Source organism: Taudactylus pleione, unplaced genomic scaffold (assembly GCF_031769625.1).
Source record: "Taudactylus pleione unplaced genomic scaffold, aTauple2 ptg000495l, whole genome shotgun sequence".
Classification (NCBI taxonomy): Eukaryota; Metazoa; Chordata; class Amphibia; order Anura; family Myobatrachidae; genus Taudactylus; species Taudactylus pleione.
Window position 1 is genome coordinate 1,635,067 of NW_028284897.1, and position 15,664 is coordinate 1,650,730.

General features: G+C 36.8%; 2 protein-coding genes across 2 annotated transcripts in view; one reads left to right on the top strand and one right to left on the bottom strand.

The window, feature by feature from the left end:
• Window positions 1–15,664, top strand: part of LOC148502505 (uncharacterized) — a 346,350-nt gene that overhangs the window by 308,936 nt on the left and 21,750 nt on the right. The window lies entirely within an intron of this gene.
• The window catches only part of LOC148502509 (uncharacterized), a 97,756-nt gene continuing 96,421 nt past the window's right edge, over window positions 14,330–15,664 (bottom strand). Inside the window, exon 10 of the mRNA XM_088449770.1 lies at window positions 14,330–15,443. Within this exon, the coding sequence (XP_088305896.1) occupies window positions 14,455–15,443 (989 nt within the window). The 3' untranslated portion in view covers window positions 14,330–14,454. The remainder of the gene's footprint in view (window positions 15,444–15,664) is intronic.

The window sequence follows — 15,664 nt, forward strand, 5'->3', positions numbered from 1 at the left end:
CTCTAAGGCTATTACTTCCGTCACTCTCCCTGTATATCACCCCTCTGTACACATTGCCACCTCATTACTCTACTCCCCTCTTATATACACACATGAGCTTTATCCTATATCACTCCATGGTATCTTCTCTAAGGCTATTACATATGTCCCTCTCCCTGTATGTCACCCCTCTGTACACATTGCCTCCTCACTACTCTACTCCCCTCTTGTATACACACATGAGCTTTTTCCTATATCACTCCATGGTATCTTCTCTAAGGCTATTACATCCATCACTCTCCCTGTATCTCACCCCTCTGTACACATTACCACCTCATTACTCTACTCCCCTCTTATATACAAACATGAGCTTTTTCCTATATCACTCCATGGTATCTTCTCTAAGGCTATTACATCCGTCACTCTCCCTGTATGTCACCCCTCTGTACACATTGCCTCCTCATTACTCTACTCCACTCTTATATACACACATGAGCTTTATCCTATATCACTCCATGGTATCTTCTCTAAGGCTATTACATATGTCCCTCTCCCTGTATGTCACCCCTCTGTACACATTGCCTCCTCACTACTCTACTCCCCTCTTGTATACACACATGAGCTTTTTCCTATATCACTCCATGGTATCTTCTCTAAGGCTATTACATCCATCACTCTCCCTGTATCTCACCCCTCTGTACACATTACCACCTCATTACTCTACTCCACTCTTATATACACACATGAGCTTTTTCCTATATCACTCCATGGTATCTTTAAGGCTATTACACCCGTCACTCTCCCTGTATATCACCCCTCTGTACACATTGCCACCTCATTACTCTACTCCCCTCTAATATACACACATGAGCTTTTTCCTATATCACTCCATGGTATCTTCTCTAAGGCTATTACATCTGTCACTCTCCCTGTATCTCACCCCTCTGTACACATTACCACCTCATTACTCTACTCCCCTCTTATATACAAACATGAGCTTTTTCCTATATAACTCCATGGTATCTTCTCTAAGGCTATTACATCCGTCACTCTCCCTGTATGTCATCCCTCTGTACACATTGCCACCTCATTACTCTTCTCCCCTCTTATATACATACATGAGCTTTTTTCTTATCTATTTACACTGACAAACATCCTTATCCTGTCACCATAAAAATCTTTTATACACCGCTTACAACTATAGTTATCATTCTCTCCCTCTTCTATTTGCTGGTGTCATATCTTCAAATCCAGGCCCCACTCATAACGGAATATAAATCCAGTAAACTACATCATGTTTTTCCCATTACCCTCCCAGTCACTATAATGTGCCTTATGGAATGCTGCTCTGTAACAAATTTACATCCATCCATGATTTTATCTCAAAAAACCACAACCTTCTAGTGATAACAGAAACATGGCTCACACAATCAGACACTCCCTCCCCTGCAGCACTGTCACACAATCAGACATTACCTCCCCTGCAGCACTGTCACACAATCAGAAACTCCCTCCCCTGCAGCACTGTCACACAATCAGACACTCCCTCCCCTGCAGCACTGTCACACAGTCAGACACTCCCTCCCCTGCAGCACTGTCACACAATCAGACACTCCCTCCCCTGCAGCACTGTCACACAATCAGACATTACCTCCCCTGCAGCACTGTCACACAATCAGACACTCCCTCCCCTGCAGCACTGTCACACAATCAGACATTACCTCCCCTGCAGCACTGTCACACAATCAGACACTCCCTCCCCTGCAGCACTGTCACACAATCAGACACTCCCTCCCCTGCAGCACTGTCACACAATCAGACACTCCCTCCCCTGCAGCACTGTCACACAATCAGACACTCCCTCCCCTGCAGCACTGTCACACAATTAGACACTCCCTCCCCTGCAGCACTGTCACACAATTAGACACTCCCTCCCCTGCAGCACTGTCACACAATCATACACTCCCTCCCCTGCAGCACTGTCACACAATCAGACACTCCCTCCCCTGCAGCACTGTCACACAATCAGACACTCCCTCCCCTGCAGCACTGTCACACAATCAGACACTCCCTCCCCTGCAGCACTTTCACACAATCAGACACTCCCTCCCCTGCAGCACTGTCACACAATCAGACACTCCCTCCCCTGCAGCACTGTCACACAATCAGACACTCCCTCCCCTGCAGCGCCGTCACACAATCAGACACTCCCTCCCCTGCAGCACTGTCACACGGTGACTATACGTCACACACACCTCCAGGCCTGGTAATAGTAAAGGAGGAGGGGTTGGAATATTACTGTCCCAATCTATCACATACACAGTTCTCCCACAGGTACCATCACTCACAGTTACATCATTTGTACATTCTATCAGGACTGTCACCCCTTTCTCTCTGCGTGTTGCTGTCTATCGCCCACCTGGGCCACCCCAACAATTTCTGTTACATATTTCTGCCTGGCTCCCTCAACTTCCTATCCTCAGACATCTCCACCATCATCATGGGTGATATCAGTATCACTACTGACAGTCCCCAATCATCTCATGTCTCCAATCTACTCTCTGTAACCTCCTCTCTCAGCCTCTCCCAATGGTCTCTACTCATCAGGAGGTTCACTGCCTTGTTCTACTAACACCAAGGAAGAACTAGAAGAGGTTGTCTGTCATTGGTGCACATGTATAATATATAACTTATTGTTAGCTGTAACATGTATAGATTATATTAGATTATATACAGTCAGTGAGATATTAAGATAATTAGAAATGTGACTATATAATGAAACGTGTCATAAGGAAATTCTGAGCCATACAGCCCTAACATTAATTCCTCATATATATGATATATATATATATATATATATATATATATATACGTATCTTTCTCACTTGTTATATATCATTATATATTGTGATAATAAATTCTTTATTCCAAATCCCTCAATATTGATCAGCGTTTTATTCTATGTGCTCTTATGTCTATTTAAATCACATTCATTGGTGATCCCAAAACATCTTCCATAGAGAATATCATCTGATTCCTTTTACAGTACAGACAAATTAGCCAGAGTATAACGTTTTGTACAATGTATCTCTTTGTTGAAGCTTAATTTATAAGGAACATATTTTACATAATTCTATACTTACATATGCTTTATAGTGAATACAGCTCATGAAATTCAATATGGCCATTGCACAGCCATTTTGCTTTGTACAAACTTAGTAATAATAAGTAAAATGAGTTGAGATATCTTTAAGGACAACTCTCTATGAAAGTGTTTATCTGAAGAATGGTACAAGAGCTTGTCCATTTACATATAATTCTGGTCTAAGAGAAATGTACGCACCAAATATAGTGATAGAGCATCTCATAAATGAATCTATTTCTTTTTGTTTGCCAAAGGAACGAGCCAACAAGAATAAACTATGTCTAACTGCTGAATGTTATATCTGAATATGCCAAATGTCGTTATATGCTTGCATAATGTGGAATAATGTAAAATGTTCTAGATGGATGATGTAAGGGGGCGTATTACCTGAATATTGTAATAGAAAGATATAATAAACTCTGTAATAAAGTCAATCATTGTTATTTTGCATTATAACCCTGGGGGATATGCGATCCCAGTTAAGGGCTAGATCTATTTATTTAATTAATAAATGACAAATTCTTAAGTGTACTGGATTGGAGTCTATATTACTTTGTGCAACAATGAAACACCAGGTAAAAGGATTAAACAGCTGGAGGCACTGCTGAGATACCTTTACAACACCTACACCTGTCGTTTCTTCACTTCCTCAACAAGTGGAGAGAAGTGTCTGTGCCTGCTGTGTGGCCAGCAGCTGGAACATCCCATCTTATATATCGGTGAGTATAGAAATGTTTGTATTCATATACGTATTCTGTGCTCCAAGATGTTATGTGAGAGGAAACAGGTGACCAGTGGATGTAGCTAAAGTTGAACTCAGAGATGATTTTACATTGTTGTTGCATTTAAGTAATATTGCTAAAAATAAAGTTCATTGTATTGAGATACTGTAATAATTTTAGAATGTGGACTGATCACCCACAGCTCAGGTGAGAAGAATAATTAATTTAGAGATTATGTATTTTAATATTTGTGTAGTGAAGACTATGTGAAGTTATTCTGGAGTGGGTGCCTGTGTTTCGTAAGACAGATGTGTCCCAAGTGGTAATACAGACTGTAAATCAGTATGAGTGCTGGTATTTGCTTGGAGAAAAAAGGCGATCATAGAACAGCTTATCCTGAGTACGTGCAGTACTATGATGAGTTATGTTAAATGACAAGAGATGATAAAATGTGTTTTCCATTATATGGAACATTTAGTAGAAATAGTTTAACTTGGGTAGAATAAATAATAATTAAAGAAATACTGTAAATAATAGCAAACTGCATCTCTTTAAAAGTGCAGCAGAAAGTGTGAATTTGTAATGTTTACATAATTGGTATGAGTAATCTAAATGCAGAGATCAGCCTGTGTGCATGCGTAGTTCTAGTCCTTAAACCCTACACTTTCCTAAATAAATACATGATACATGCTGCTGGGACAAGTATAGCAGACTCTTTTTTTGCTGCTGTAGATACTTAGAGATTTCTTACATTGTCATTGTTACATGAACCTATTGGAAAAGATTGGAAATGTGATTTATGAGATAAAAGTGTTGATATTATTACTGCCAATAAACCAAATCTTTAATGCTACGTTATACTGGACTAAATAAGAAATGTTTGAACCAGTTGCTGATAATTATTAGAGATTATTGGTAAATCTTAAAGATTACATAGGTTGCTTATATAATTAAGGGACTTTTTATGGATAGGTTGAATGATGCATTACGTTATGTAATAGGGTAACAATTCAATATCTGGAGTGAAAAGAACAATCCTTTAACATAATTGTTAACTTTAGAACGGCATAGGAGTAATATCTTACAGCGAAGAGAAACAGGAAAAAAACGTATGAATTTTTAGATAAAGAGTTTTTAGAAAAATGTAGTTGAAAGTGGACTATTAGTGACAGAAATATGATCCTATATACTTCTTATATACAGAGCAGGATTGTAAACTTTCATGCAGATAAATGTAACCATAATTGTAATTGTTTTACTTGTTTGAATATTTTCAGAGTGAGAAATTGTCCGTCTGTGTACTTAGTACATCAGTGTATGTTACCACCATATATGTATATCCCTCCCAGATCTGAGAAAAGTTTGTTTCAAGGGGATAAAATGCTTTAACTCTTTTATAGCATAGGATTGTGTTGTATTCTTGCATCATAGTTTTCTTTTGTACCTGAGCAGAGTACTAATGAAAGAAGGTTATGAGACATACTTTTTTATTAGATACACAGTATCTACAAAGTGTTTTAAAGAGACAGAGGTAATATGTTTTATAATGTCACAGTTTACAATATGTAAAGAAGAATCTGCAATCTTTTTTTGCTCTTACAGATGACTCAGTCCTAATCTAACAGTGATTTATTGTTATATTCTAAGTTGTTTCAGACTTCAGTAAGAGATACTAAGCTGTTGTGGTTTTTTTGCAGAAGCAGGTTACAAAGTTTAATGAGACAAAATCCAACTGTATACTGATGAGTTTAAATGTACAGGACATTGTTTACCATCAGGTCGAAGACATTTATATCCTTAAAGGGTGGTATTTATTGTTAAGATGAATTGCATCTATTTGTGTTACATACTATTGTTCAGATATTTAATAATGCTCCACTTAAACATGTTCCTACAGCCAGATTTTCTCGATGGGAGATCACAGATGTCATATTTTGAATTGTGCTACATTGATCGTCTTTATCCTCAACAGGGGGGAATATGGTTGATGGTGAGGAAAAAGGAAGACAATGAACATGTTTGCAATAATGAAATATAAAAATAGTTTTCAACAATGGAAACTTCAGCAATGTTTGTTTTAGCTGAAGCTTAATTAGATAATCCTGACTTGGTTCTCTTTACTGATGAGAGCTGTTACAGACAGACACATGAAGTTTGTTTGGTGACAGGATATGTAGTAACTACCATACTCAATGTAGTTAGCTGAATGTACAGCATTGATTAGAGCAACTGGAAGCATAGGGGTTACCGCATAGCTCAGGGAACTCTCATTTCACATGCACAAACAGGTAAAGAACTGATAGAAGCGATATGTTTACCAAAGTAAGTTGCAGTAATTAAGTGTCAGGCATATACTAGACAGACTGATATTATTTCCATGGGGAACATATTAGCTGACAGGGTAGTATGAGAGGCAATTTAGTATATATGACGAGCCAGATGTAGAAACTCAGTTGATGGTGTTTAAGGATATCACATTTGACAAACTGAGACAATATTAGAAAAATACAGTGAGGGCAATGTTAGGAAATTAAAGCTTTTTACAAAAGAATATCGTATTGGGTTTTTGAGAGGAATTAAAAATATGAGCAGCCCTTGTAGAATGTGTTCATGGGTTAGTACAGTTAGGAGCAGATAATATGAGTTGCATTGTACAATCTTACTAGTATGCTCCAGCCAGAGCTAAATGTGAAAGTTGATAAACAATGTAGAGAAGAAGGTAACTACTAAAACATTTGCTAAGTATTACAGATACTGTAAATTGATTTTATTCACTTACCAAAGTAAAAGGGGATTAAAGTATGCTCTTGTCAAGTTTTCAGGATGTTTTCAAGTATGTTGTTGACATGTTTTTAGATACTGCGGAGTTTACAGCTCCGAGATGCTTAGAAAGAGATTTTGCAGGAATTTGTATGTAGACATGGTTTACCGAGTGTTATTGATAGTAAAAGGGGAACTCATTATGTCAGGGGAAGTGTTTCAGAAAATGTGTGAAATTATGGGAATAGAATTAAAGTTACACGTCATATTAGACTTAATGGTGTTATAAAAAATAGGCTAGTTAAACTTACAAAGGAGACAGGAATGGCATTGTCTGAAGGCCTACATTTGGTGCTTCATAGTATTAGAATCACACCTAAGCCTCATCTCAATCTCTCTCCTTATTTACTGTTTATTTGGACTACAATCAAGATGTTACTAAACCAAAGTCTGATTTGAAATTGCAACATGATTTGACTGTTCAATATGTTATACCATTGTCTAAGCAGCTATAAGAAGATCTTTGGAAGCTCAACAGGATATTCAACAAATCCCGGCATTTGTTCCAGAAGATGAAATACAGCCTAGAGACTATGGTATGATGAGAAGTTTTCCTTATGTTCTGGTTCCGTTACAGATCAATGGGATGGTCCTTGGCATGGCAAAGTAATGCTGACAACAGGTACAGCTATAAAGGTTGCTGAGAAGGACACCTGGATCCACGGCTCACATTGAAAAAGGTCAGAGAGATCCGAGCTTAAAGGGGACTAAAAGACTCAGACTCAAGTGCTGATATAAAGACTGAGATATAGAGACTGAGTTGCATTTATGAGAACTCTTCCATCAAGATTGAGATGATTGCTTACAATAGACTCTGCCTATAGACTAACAAAGAAAACTTTTAATTTTCCTTAGCTAGTAGCTGAAACATTCGTGTTTATTGTAACATTGACTTTTTTTTTCTGGAGAGAGGGTGAGCAAAGGTTTATGGTATGAGTACACATCCAGTAGTGTGGATAATGGGGTTTATTCTAATAAGTCCTTTCCTTCCTCTTTTATAAGCAGGGAATATGAACGGTGTCGGGAAGCTATTGAAAAGTGAATTTGTGATTACTGTACTAAATCACCAGAACAAAGGTGTATACTATGAATATTACTCAAAAGAATATCCAATTCTACAAACTTATTCATTGATGGGTAAAGTATTAAATGCTACTAATAGTTGAATTTGTGCCATTGTTGAGTTGAAATATACTGAAATTACTAAGATAGTTACCATAGAAACAGAGTGAGGATTGTGTAATTAAAAGTTGTGAAGAAAAAGGGTTACTGATAACTATAACGTGACAAAACCACTAGTGATTGTGTTAGATCCATATGTAAGTGAACGCATTCCTTTTTATTGTAATAAGATAGTTTATGAAATGAAGCAGACTACACCTCAGATTTGGATGACTGCAGGAATGGTTACTATTCCAATGCTAGAACACTCCATACAAGTAGGAAAATGTTGAGTCAGAATATTTTAATAAGATCATTACTGTGTACAAACTCTAAGTTTATCGCTGTATTGAACAATGTAAGGAAGATTTTAAAAGAGCTGAAAGCTTATTATGTGTAATAGACTTTTACAATGAGGCATTTGATTGTACACTGCTAGTGATTAGTTCTAATAGTGAGTTTTCCAAATAGTGAGACAGATTATATAAGTCAGACATATTGGCTATTGAATGATAGTTGTTACCATGATATTTGGGTTTTATGTTCTTCTACTAAATAATATTTATTATATATGTGGAAAGTATGCCTACAAATGTTTGCTAATTAATTTTGAAGATATTTTCTATTTAAGCAGACTGATACTACAATTTTATGTTATAACTCATGATAATGTGTGAAAAGTTCTTTTGCAGGATGCCAGACGTTCTAAAAGGTTCATTGATCCAGTGAATAAAAGATCAATTTCCCGGATTGATACTTGTGAGACATCGTGTTGGCACCACCTTTGCTAACATCCGTACGTATGGTAATTTGGGATATTTGGATAATCAACATGAAATTATTGAACTGGACAATTTTATTGACAATGAGACTGAACTTTATGATAGGACTTTATAGTTATGTTGGACATGAATTAAAAACATTCCTGAATGAACTGTTACTACAGCACTGTCCATAATTGATCGCTTAATTGTGCAGACTGGAGGATATTGTCTAATTTTTTTATACAAATCTTGGAATTCGTTGTTGAAAGTATTTGACCAATGATACTACAGATGAAGAAGTCATTATTATCAATTACATAAATGAGGCTTATAATATACAAAGAAGAATTTGAATGAATACATTTTGATAAAGATTTTGAAAATAATTTATGATGATCATGATTAGATTCTAGTTTTTGATTTCTCAGGTTTAGAAAAGTGGTTTTTCAAACATATTTTATCTACTGACAAAGTTTATTCTTGAGATTTTAATCCTGGTTCTATGCATTCTATAGTTTTGGCCTATGCTGTATTCAGATGGTTACTTAAAAAATGAGAACCGACAAAAGTGAAAACATCCAAGAAATGGAGGTTGATGAACATTACATTCCGATGTAATTTACAAGATATAGCACATGTAAAATGTGTATACCTAAGGGTGGAATTGTGGAAACTTAATTTATAAGAAACATTATATTTTATATAATTCCATATTTACATATGCTTTATAGTGAATACAGCTCATGAAATTCAATATGGCCTTTGCACAGCCATTTTGCTTTGTACAAACTTAGCAATACTAAGTAAAATGAGTTGAGATGTCTTTAAGGAGTTTGATCATTTACGTATAATTCTGGGCTAAGAGAAACATAGTGACCAAATATAGTGATGCACAGCACAATGAGCATTTCATAAAGGAATCTATTTCTATTTGTTTGCCAAAGGAACAAGGCAACAAGAGTAAACTATGTCTATCAGGATAAATGTTATATTTGAATATGCCAAATGTTATTTGCTTGTATAATGTGGAATAATTAGAAAATTTAGGAGTATGATGTAAGTGGGCATATTACCTGAAGATTGTAATAGAAGGTATAAAACCTCTGTACTCTAATCAATCATGTTTATTTGCTGCATTATAACCGTAGGGATATGTGCTCCCAGTTAAGGTCTAGATCTATTTATTTAATAAATGACAAATTCTTAAGTGTACTGGATTGGAGTCTATTACTTTATGCAACAATGGAACACCAGGTAAAAGTTAGGATTCAACATCCTATATGTCACACTGTAATGATATAATACACTACAGGGATATAGTGATTACAGACATGCTCTCAGTATATGATGTGCAATCACACACACATGGAATGACAAATGAGAGTTACCTTTGTCTATGTGTCACACTGTAATTATATAATACACTAGAGGGATATAGTGATTACAGACATGCTCTCAGTATATGATGTACAATCACACACACATGGAATGACAAATGAGAGTTACCTATGTCTATGTGTCACACTGTAATGATATAATACACTAGAGGGATATAGTGATTACAGACATGCTCTCAGTATATGATGTGCAATCACACACACATGGAATGACAAATGAGAGTTACCTATGTCTATGTGTCACACTGTAATGATATAATACACTAGAGGGATATAGTGATTACAGACATGCTCTCAGTATATGATGTGCAATCACACACACATGGAATGACAAATGAGAGTTACCTATGTCTATGTGTCACACTGTAATTATATAATACACTAGAGGGATATAGTGATTACAAACATGCTCTCAGTATATGATGTACAATCACACACACATGGAATGACAAATGAGAGTTACCTATGTCTATGTGTAACACTGTAATGATATAATACACTACAGGGATATAGTGATTACAGACATGCTCTCAGTATATGATGTGCAATCACACACACATGGAATGACAAATGAGTTACCTGTGTCTGTGTCACACTGTAATTATATAATACACTAGAGGGAAATAGTGATTACAGACATGCTCTCAGTATATGATGTACAGTCACACACACATGGAATGACAAATGAGAGTTACCTATGTCTATGTGTAACACTGTAATGATATAATACACTAGAGGGATATAGTGATTACAGACATGCTCTCAGTATATGATGTGCAATCACACACACATGGAATGACAAATGAGAGTTACCTATGTCTATGTGTCACACTGTAATGATATAATACACTAGAGGGATATAGTGATTACAGACATGCTCTCAGTATATGATGTGCAATCACACACACATGGAATGACAAATGAGTTACCTGTGTCTATGTGTCACACTGTAATTATATAATACACTAGAGGAGTATAGTGATTACAGACATACTATCAGTATATGATGTGTAATCACACACACAGGTAACTCTCATTTATCATTCCATGTGTCTATGTGTCACACTGTAATGATATAATACACTAGAGGGATATAGTGATTACAGACATGCTCTCAGTATATGATGTACAATCACACACACATGGAATGACAAATGAGAGTTACCTATGTCTATGTGTCACACTAATTATATAATACACTAGAGGGATATATTGATTACAGACATGCTGTCAGTATATGATGTGCAATCACACACACACATGGAATGACAAATGAGAGTTACCTGTGTCTATGTGTCACACTGTAATTATATAATACACTAGAGGGATATAGTGATTACAGACATGCTCTCAGTATATGATGTGCAATCACACACACATGGAATGACAAAAGAGAGTTACCTTTGTCTATGTGTCACATTATAATTATATAATACACTAGAGGGATATAGTGATTACAGACATGCTCTCAGTATATGATGTGCAATCACATACATATGGAATGACAAATGAGAGTTACCTTTGTCTATGTGTCACACTGTAATTATATAATACACTAGAGGGATATAGTGATTACAGACATGCCCTCAGTATATGATGTGCAATCACACACACATAGAATGACAAATGAGAGTTACCTGTGTCTATGTGTCACACTGTAATTATATAATACACTAGAGGGATATAGTGATTACAGACATGCTCTCAGTATATGTGCAATCACACACACATGGAATGACAAATGAGAGTTACCTTTGTCTATGTGTTACACTGTAATTATATAATACACTAGAGGGATATAGTGATTACAGACATGCTCTCAGTATATGATGTACAATCACACACACATGGAATGACAAATGAGAGTTACAAATACTTTGAATGAATGTATAATCACTTTATTACAGGATTGCAGCATATAGAGGATGAGCGTTTTATAAAACATCACTTTTCTAATCATTACTGTTCACCATCTTAGGTCCGTATTCAATCAGACGCGAAAAGTCGGAGAGGTTTCACCTGTCTGATTTTCAGCCTCATTAACCAGTTTCAAAGGTGAAAACTTTTTGCACACGTCCCGGCTTTTCGCCTTATTCAATTCCAAAGCAGGCGAAAACGGGAAACGGCGAATGCGGAACAGGCAGAAAGTACTGAAACAAATGGGGGAATCAGTCTGTTCCCCCCAAAAACATGCCCCGACAAAGGAAATGAATATACATGTGTGCTAATTTGGGGTACTTACAGTAAGTTGGGTAAATTGCTTGCTTTTAGCGTCTTTGTAAAAGTGGTGAAAAATGATTTAAAGCAGTATTTGTAGGTGGAAATATGTGCTCCAGGCAAATTTTGGGTACTTGAAAATGGGTGCTAGCATATTTTAAGGCTCTAAAGTGAACTTTTTAAAAAATGTGAAAAACCCACCTACAATCCTAAAAACACCTGACCCATCCTTGCAGACCAACAAGAAGTCTATTTTGCTAGTTTTTATGCTTGACCCCCACTTTGGGGTATTTTGGTTTTTTAAAAAAAAGTTTTTTGGTTGATTTGTCCTTTGGGGGCTGTCCCAAGGGGTCTGAGTCGTTTCCCCATGTTTGAACCCCAAAATAAAGATTTTGCACTTCTTTTCACCTGCTATTTATAGGAGATACTTTTCCGCCTATTACAATGCATTGAGTTACCGCGAAGGCGAAATCCGCCTGGAATTGAATTTGGAAATACTTTGAAAACAGGCGGAAAGTCCGAACCCGCGGAAACTTATCTCCAAACTGCACTTTTTGCCTCTTATTGAATCCGGCCCTTAGACTCTATCTAATTGATTTTAATATTTTTCTAAGCAAGGTCTTTAATAACTTAATAATAAAAGTTACATTTTATGTATGATTACTTCTATTTATGTGCACCATTATAGGAACATTCCTTCTCCCTCTGTCTGTGTGTTATACTGTAATCTGGTATTATAGATGTATCATAGATGTATATGCATATTCCTGCCTCTAATATATTTCAGTAACTGGTTCAGGCTCAGCGGCTCCACCTTCTTCTTATATTGTATATGATGGTAGCGCAATAAATACCAATTGGTGGGATCTATTGGGGCCCTGTGAGGATGTAGAAACTCCAGCTAGGATGAGTCTCCCCAGAATGGTTGTTATTACGCTGCCATCATATACAGTTACAGTGTTATTATCTCTGTACCATCATGTATAGTTAGTGTTATTATCTCTGTACCCTCATATACAGTTAGTGTTATTACGCTGCCATCATATACAGTTAGTGTTATTACGCTGCCATCATATACAGTTAGTGTTATTATCTCTGTACCCTCATATACAGTTAGTGTTATTACGCTGCCATCATATACAGTTAGTGTTATTATCTCTGTACCATCATATACAGTTACAGTATTATCTCTGTACCATCATATACAGTTACAGTGTTATTAGCTCTGTAGCATCATATACAGTCACAGTGTTATTATCTCTGTACCATCATATACAGTTACTGTGTTATTAGCTCTGTACCATCATATATACAGTTAGTGTTATTATCTCTGTACCATCATATACAGTTACAGTGTTATTATATGTGTAACATCATACACAGTTCCAGTGTTATTATCTCTGTACCATCATATACAGTTAGTGTTATTATCTCTGTACCATCATATACAGTTATAGTATTATCTCTGTACCATCATATACAGTTACAGTGTTATTATCTCTGTACCATCATATACAGTTAGTGTTATTATCTCTGTACCATCATATACAGTTAGTGTTATTATCTCTGTACCATCATATACAGTTACAGTGTTATTAGCTCTGTACCATCATATACAGTTAGTGTTATTATCTCTGTGCCATCATATACAGTCAGTGTTATTATCTCTGTACCATCATATACAGTTACAGTGTTATTACGCTGCCATCATATACAGTTAGTGTTATTATCTCTGTACCATCATGTATAGTTAGTGTTATTAGCTCTTTATATGTGACCTGCAGACACTCCTGGTGACTGATGACGCTGTGATCAATGCTCTCACTGCGTCGCCTCCACTTCCCGCTGCTGTACTTCGTTTACGGGTGACTATAGCGTATGTAGTGTTCATTCTAGCACCCTGCACCAGTCTTAACCCGTGTAGTTCCTCTTTCCTGCCTGGGGTGTCGCTCTCTGCTCTGGTGACTCTACCACTCTCAGCTGATGCAACAAACTGCTATGATACAGACCAGAGTTTGCTAGAAGCACCAGAGCAGAGAGCGACACTCCAGGTACAAAAGAGGAACTACACAGGCTGTGAGGGTGCAGGGTGATAGAATGAACACTACGTATGGATTAGCAGCATTGCATTGACTGTCACTAGATACCGCCTACATAATGTTCTTTACTTAATTTTTAAACTCTATTCATTGTGTTTTTCCTCTACACATCTGGATTGTGCTCTGAGCAGCAAGTAGGGTCAATGAATATTAGCTAACTGAAATTGTATTCTCCCTGTGTCGAGTTCTCTGATGTCTCAGAACATGTGATTTATTCTTAAAACATTTCCCACATTCAGAGCATGGAAATGGTTTCTCACCTGTGTGACTTCTCTGATGTTTAACAAGAGATGATTTCCGTGTAAACCATTTCCCACACTCAGAGCATGGAAATGGTTTCTCCCCTGTGTGAGCTGTCTGATGTATAACAAGTTCTGATTTATAAGTAAAACATTTCCCACACTCAGAGCATGGAAATGGCTTTTCACCGGTGTGTGTCATCTTATGTCTAACAAGAAGTGATTTCTGTGTAAAACATTTCCCACACTCAGAGCATGGAAATGGCCTCTCACCTGTGTGACTTCTCTGATGTGTAACAAGACTTGATTCATGTCTAAAACATTTCCCACACTCAGCACATGGACATGGTTTCTCACCTGTGTGACTTCTCTGATGTCTAACAAGATATGATTTCTGTGTAAAACATTTCCCACACTCAGAGCATGGAAATGGCCTCTCACCTGTGTGACTTCTCTGATGTGTAACAAGTTTTGATTTCTGTATGAAACATTTACCACAGTCAGAGCATGGGAATGGTTTCTCCCCTGTGTGGTGTATCTGATGTCTAGCAAGTTCTGATTTTAGAGTAAAACATTTCCCGCACTCAGAGCATGGAAACAGTTTCTCCCCTGTGTGACTTCTCTGATGTATAACAAGAAATGATTTCCGTGTAAAACATTTGTCACACTCTGAGCATGGAAATGGTTTCTCCCCTGTGTGACTTCTCTGATGTATAACAAGAGTTGATTTAGCTCTAAAACATTTCCAACACTCAGGACATGAAAATGGTCTCTCACCTGTGTGACTTCTCTGATGTATAACAAGATATGATTTCTGTGTAAAACATTTCCCACACTCAGAGCATGGAAATAGTTTCTCACCTGTGTGTGTTACCATATGTCTGACAAGATGTGATTTATGTGTAAAACGTTTGCCACACTCAGAACATAGAAATGGCCTCTCACCTGTGTGACTTCTCTGATGTGTAACAGAAACTGACTGACATATAGAACTTTTACCAGATTTAGAACAAGATAATATATCACCTATATGAGCTGTACTGTGTGTAACAAGATCTGATTTATCTGGAGAAAGTTCCTCATGATTAGAGGGATCAAATGACATATCCGCACTGTGAAGT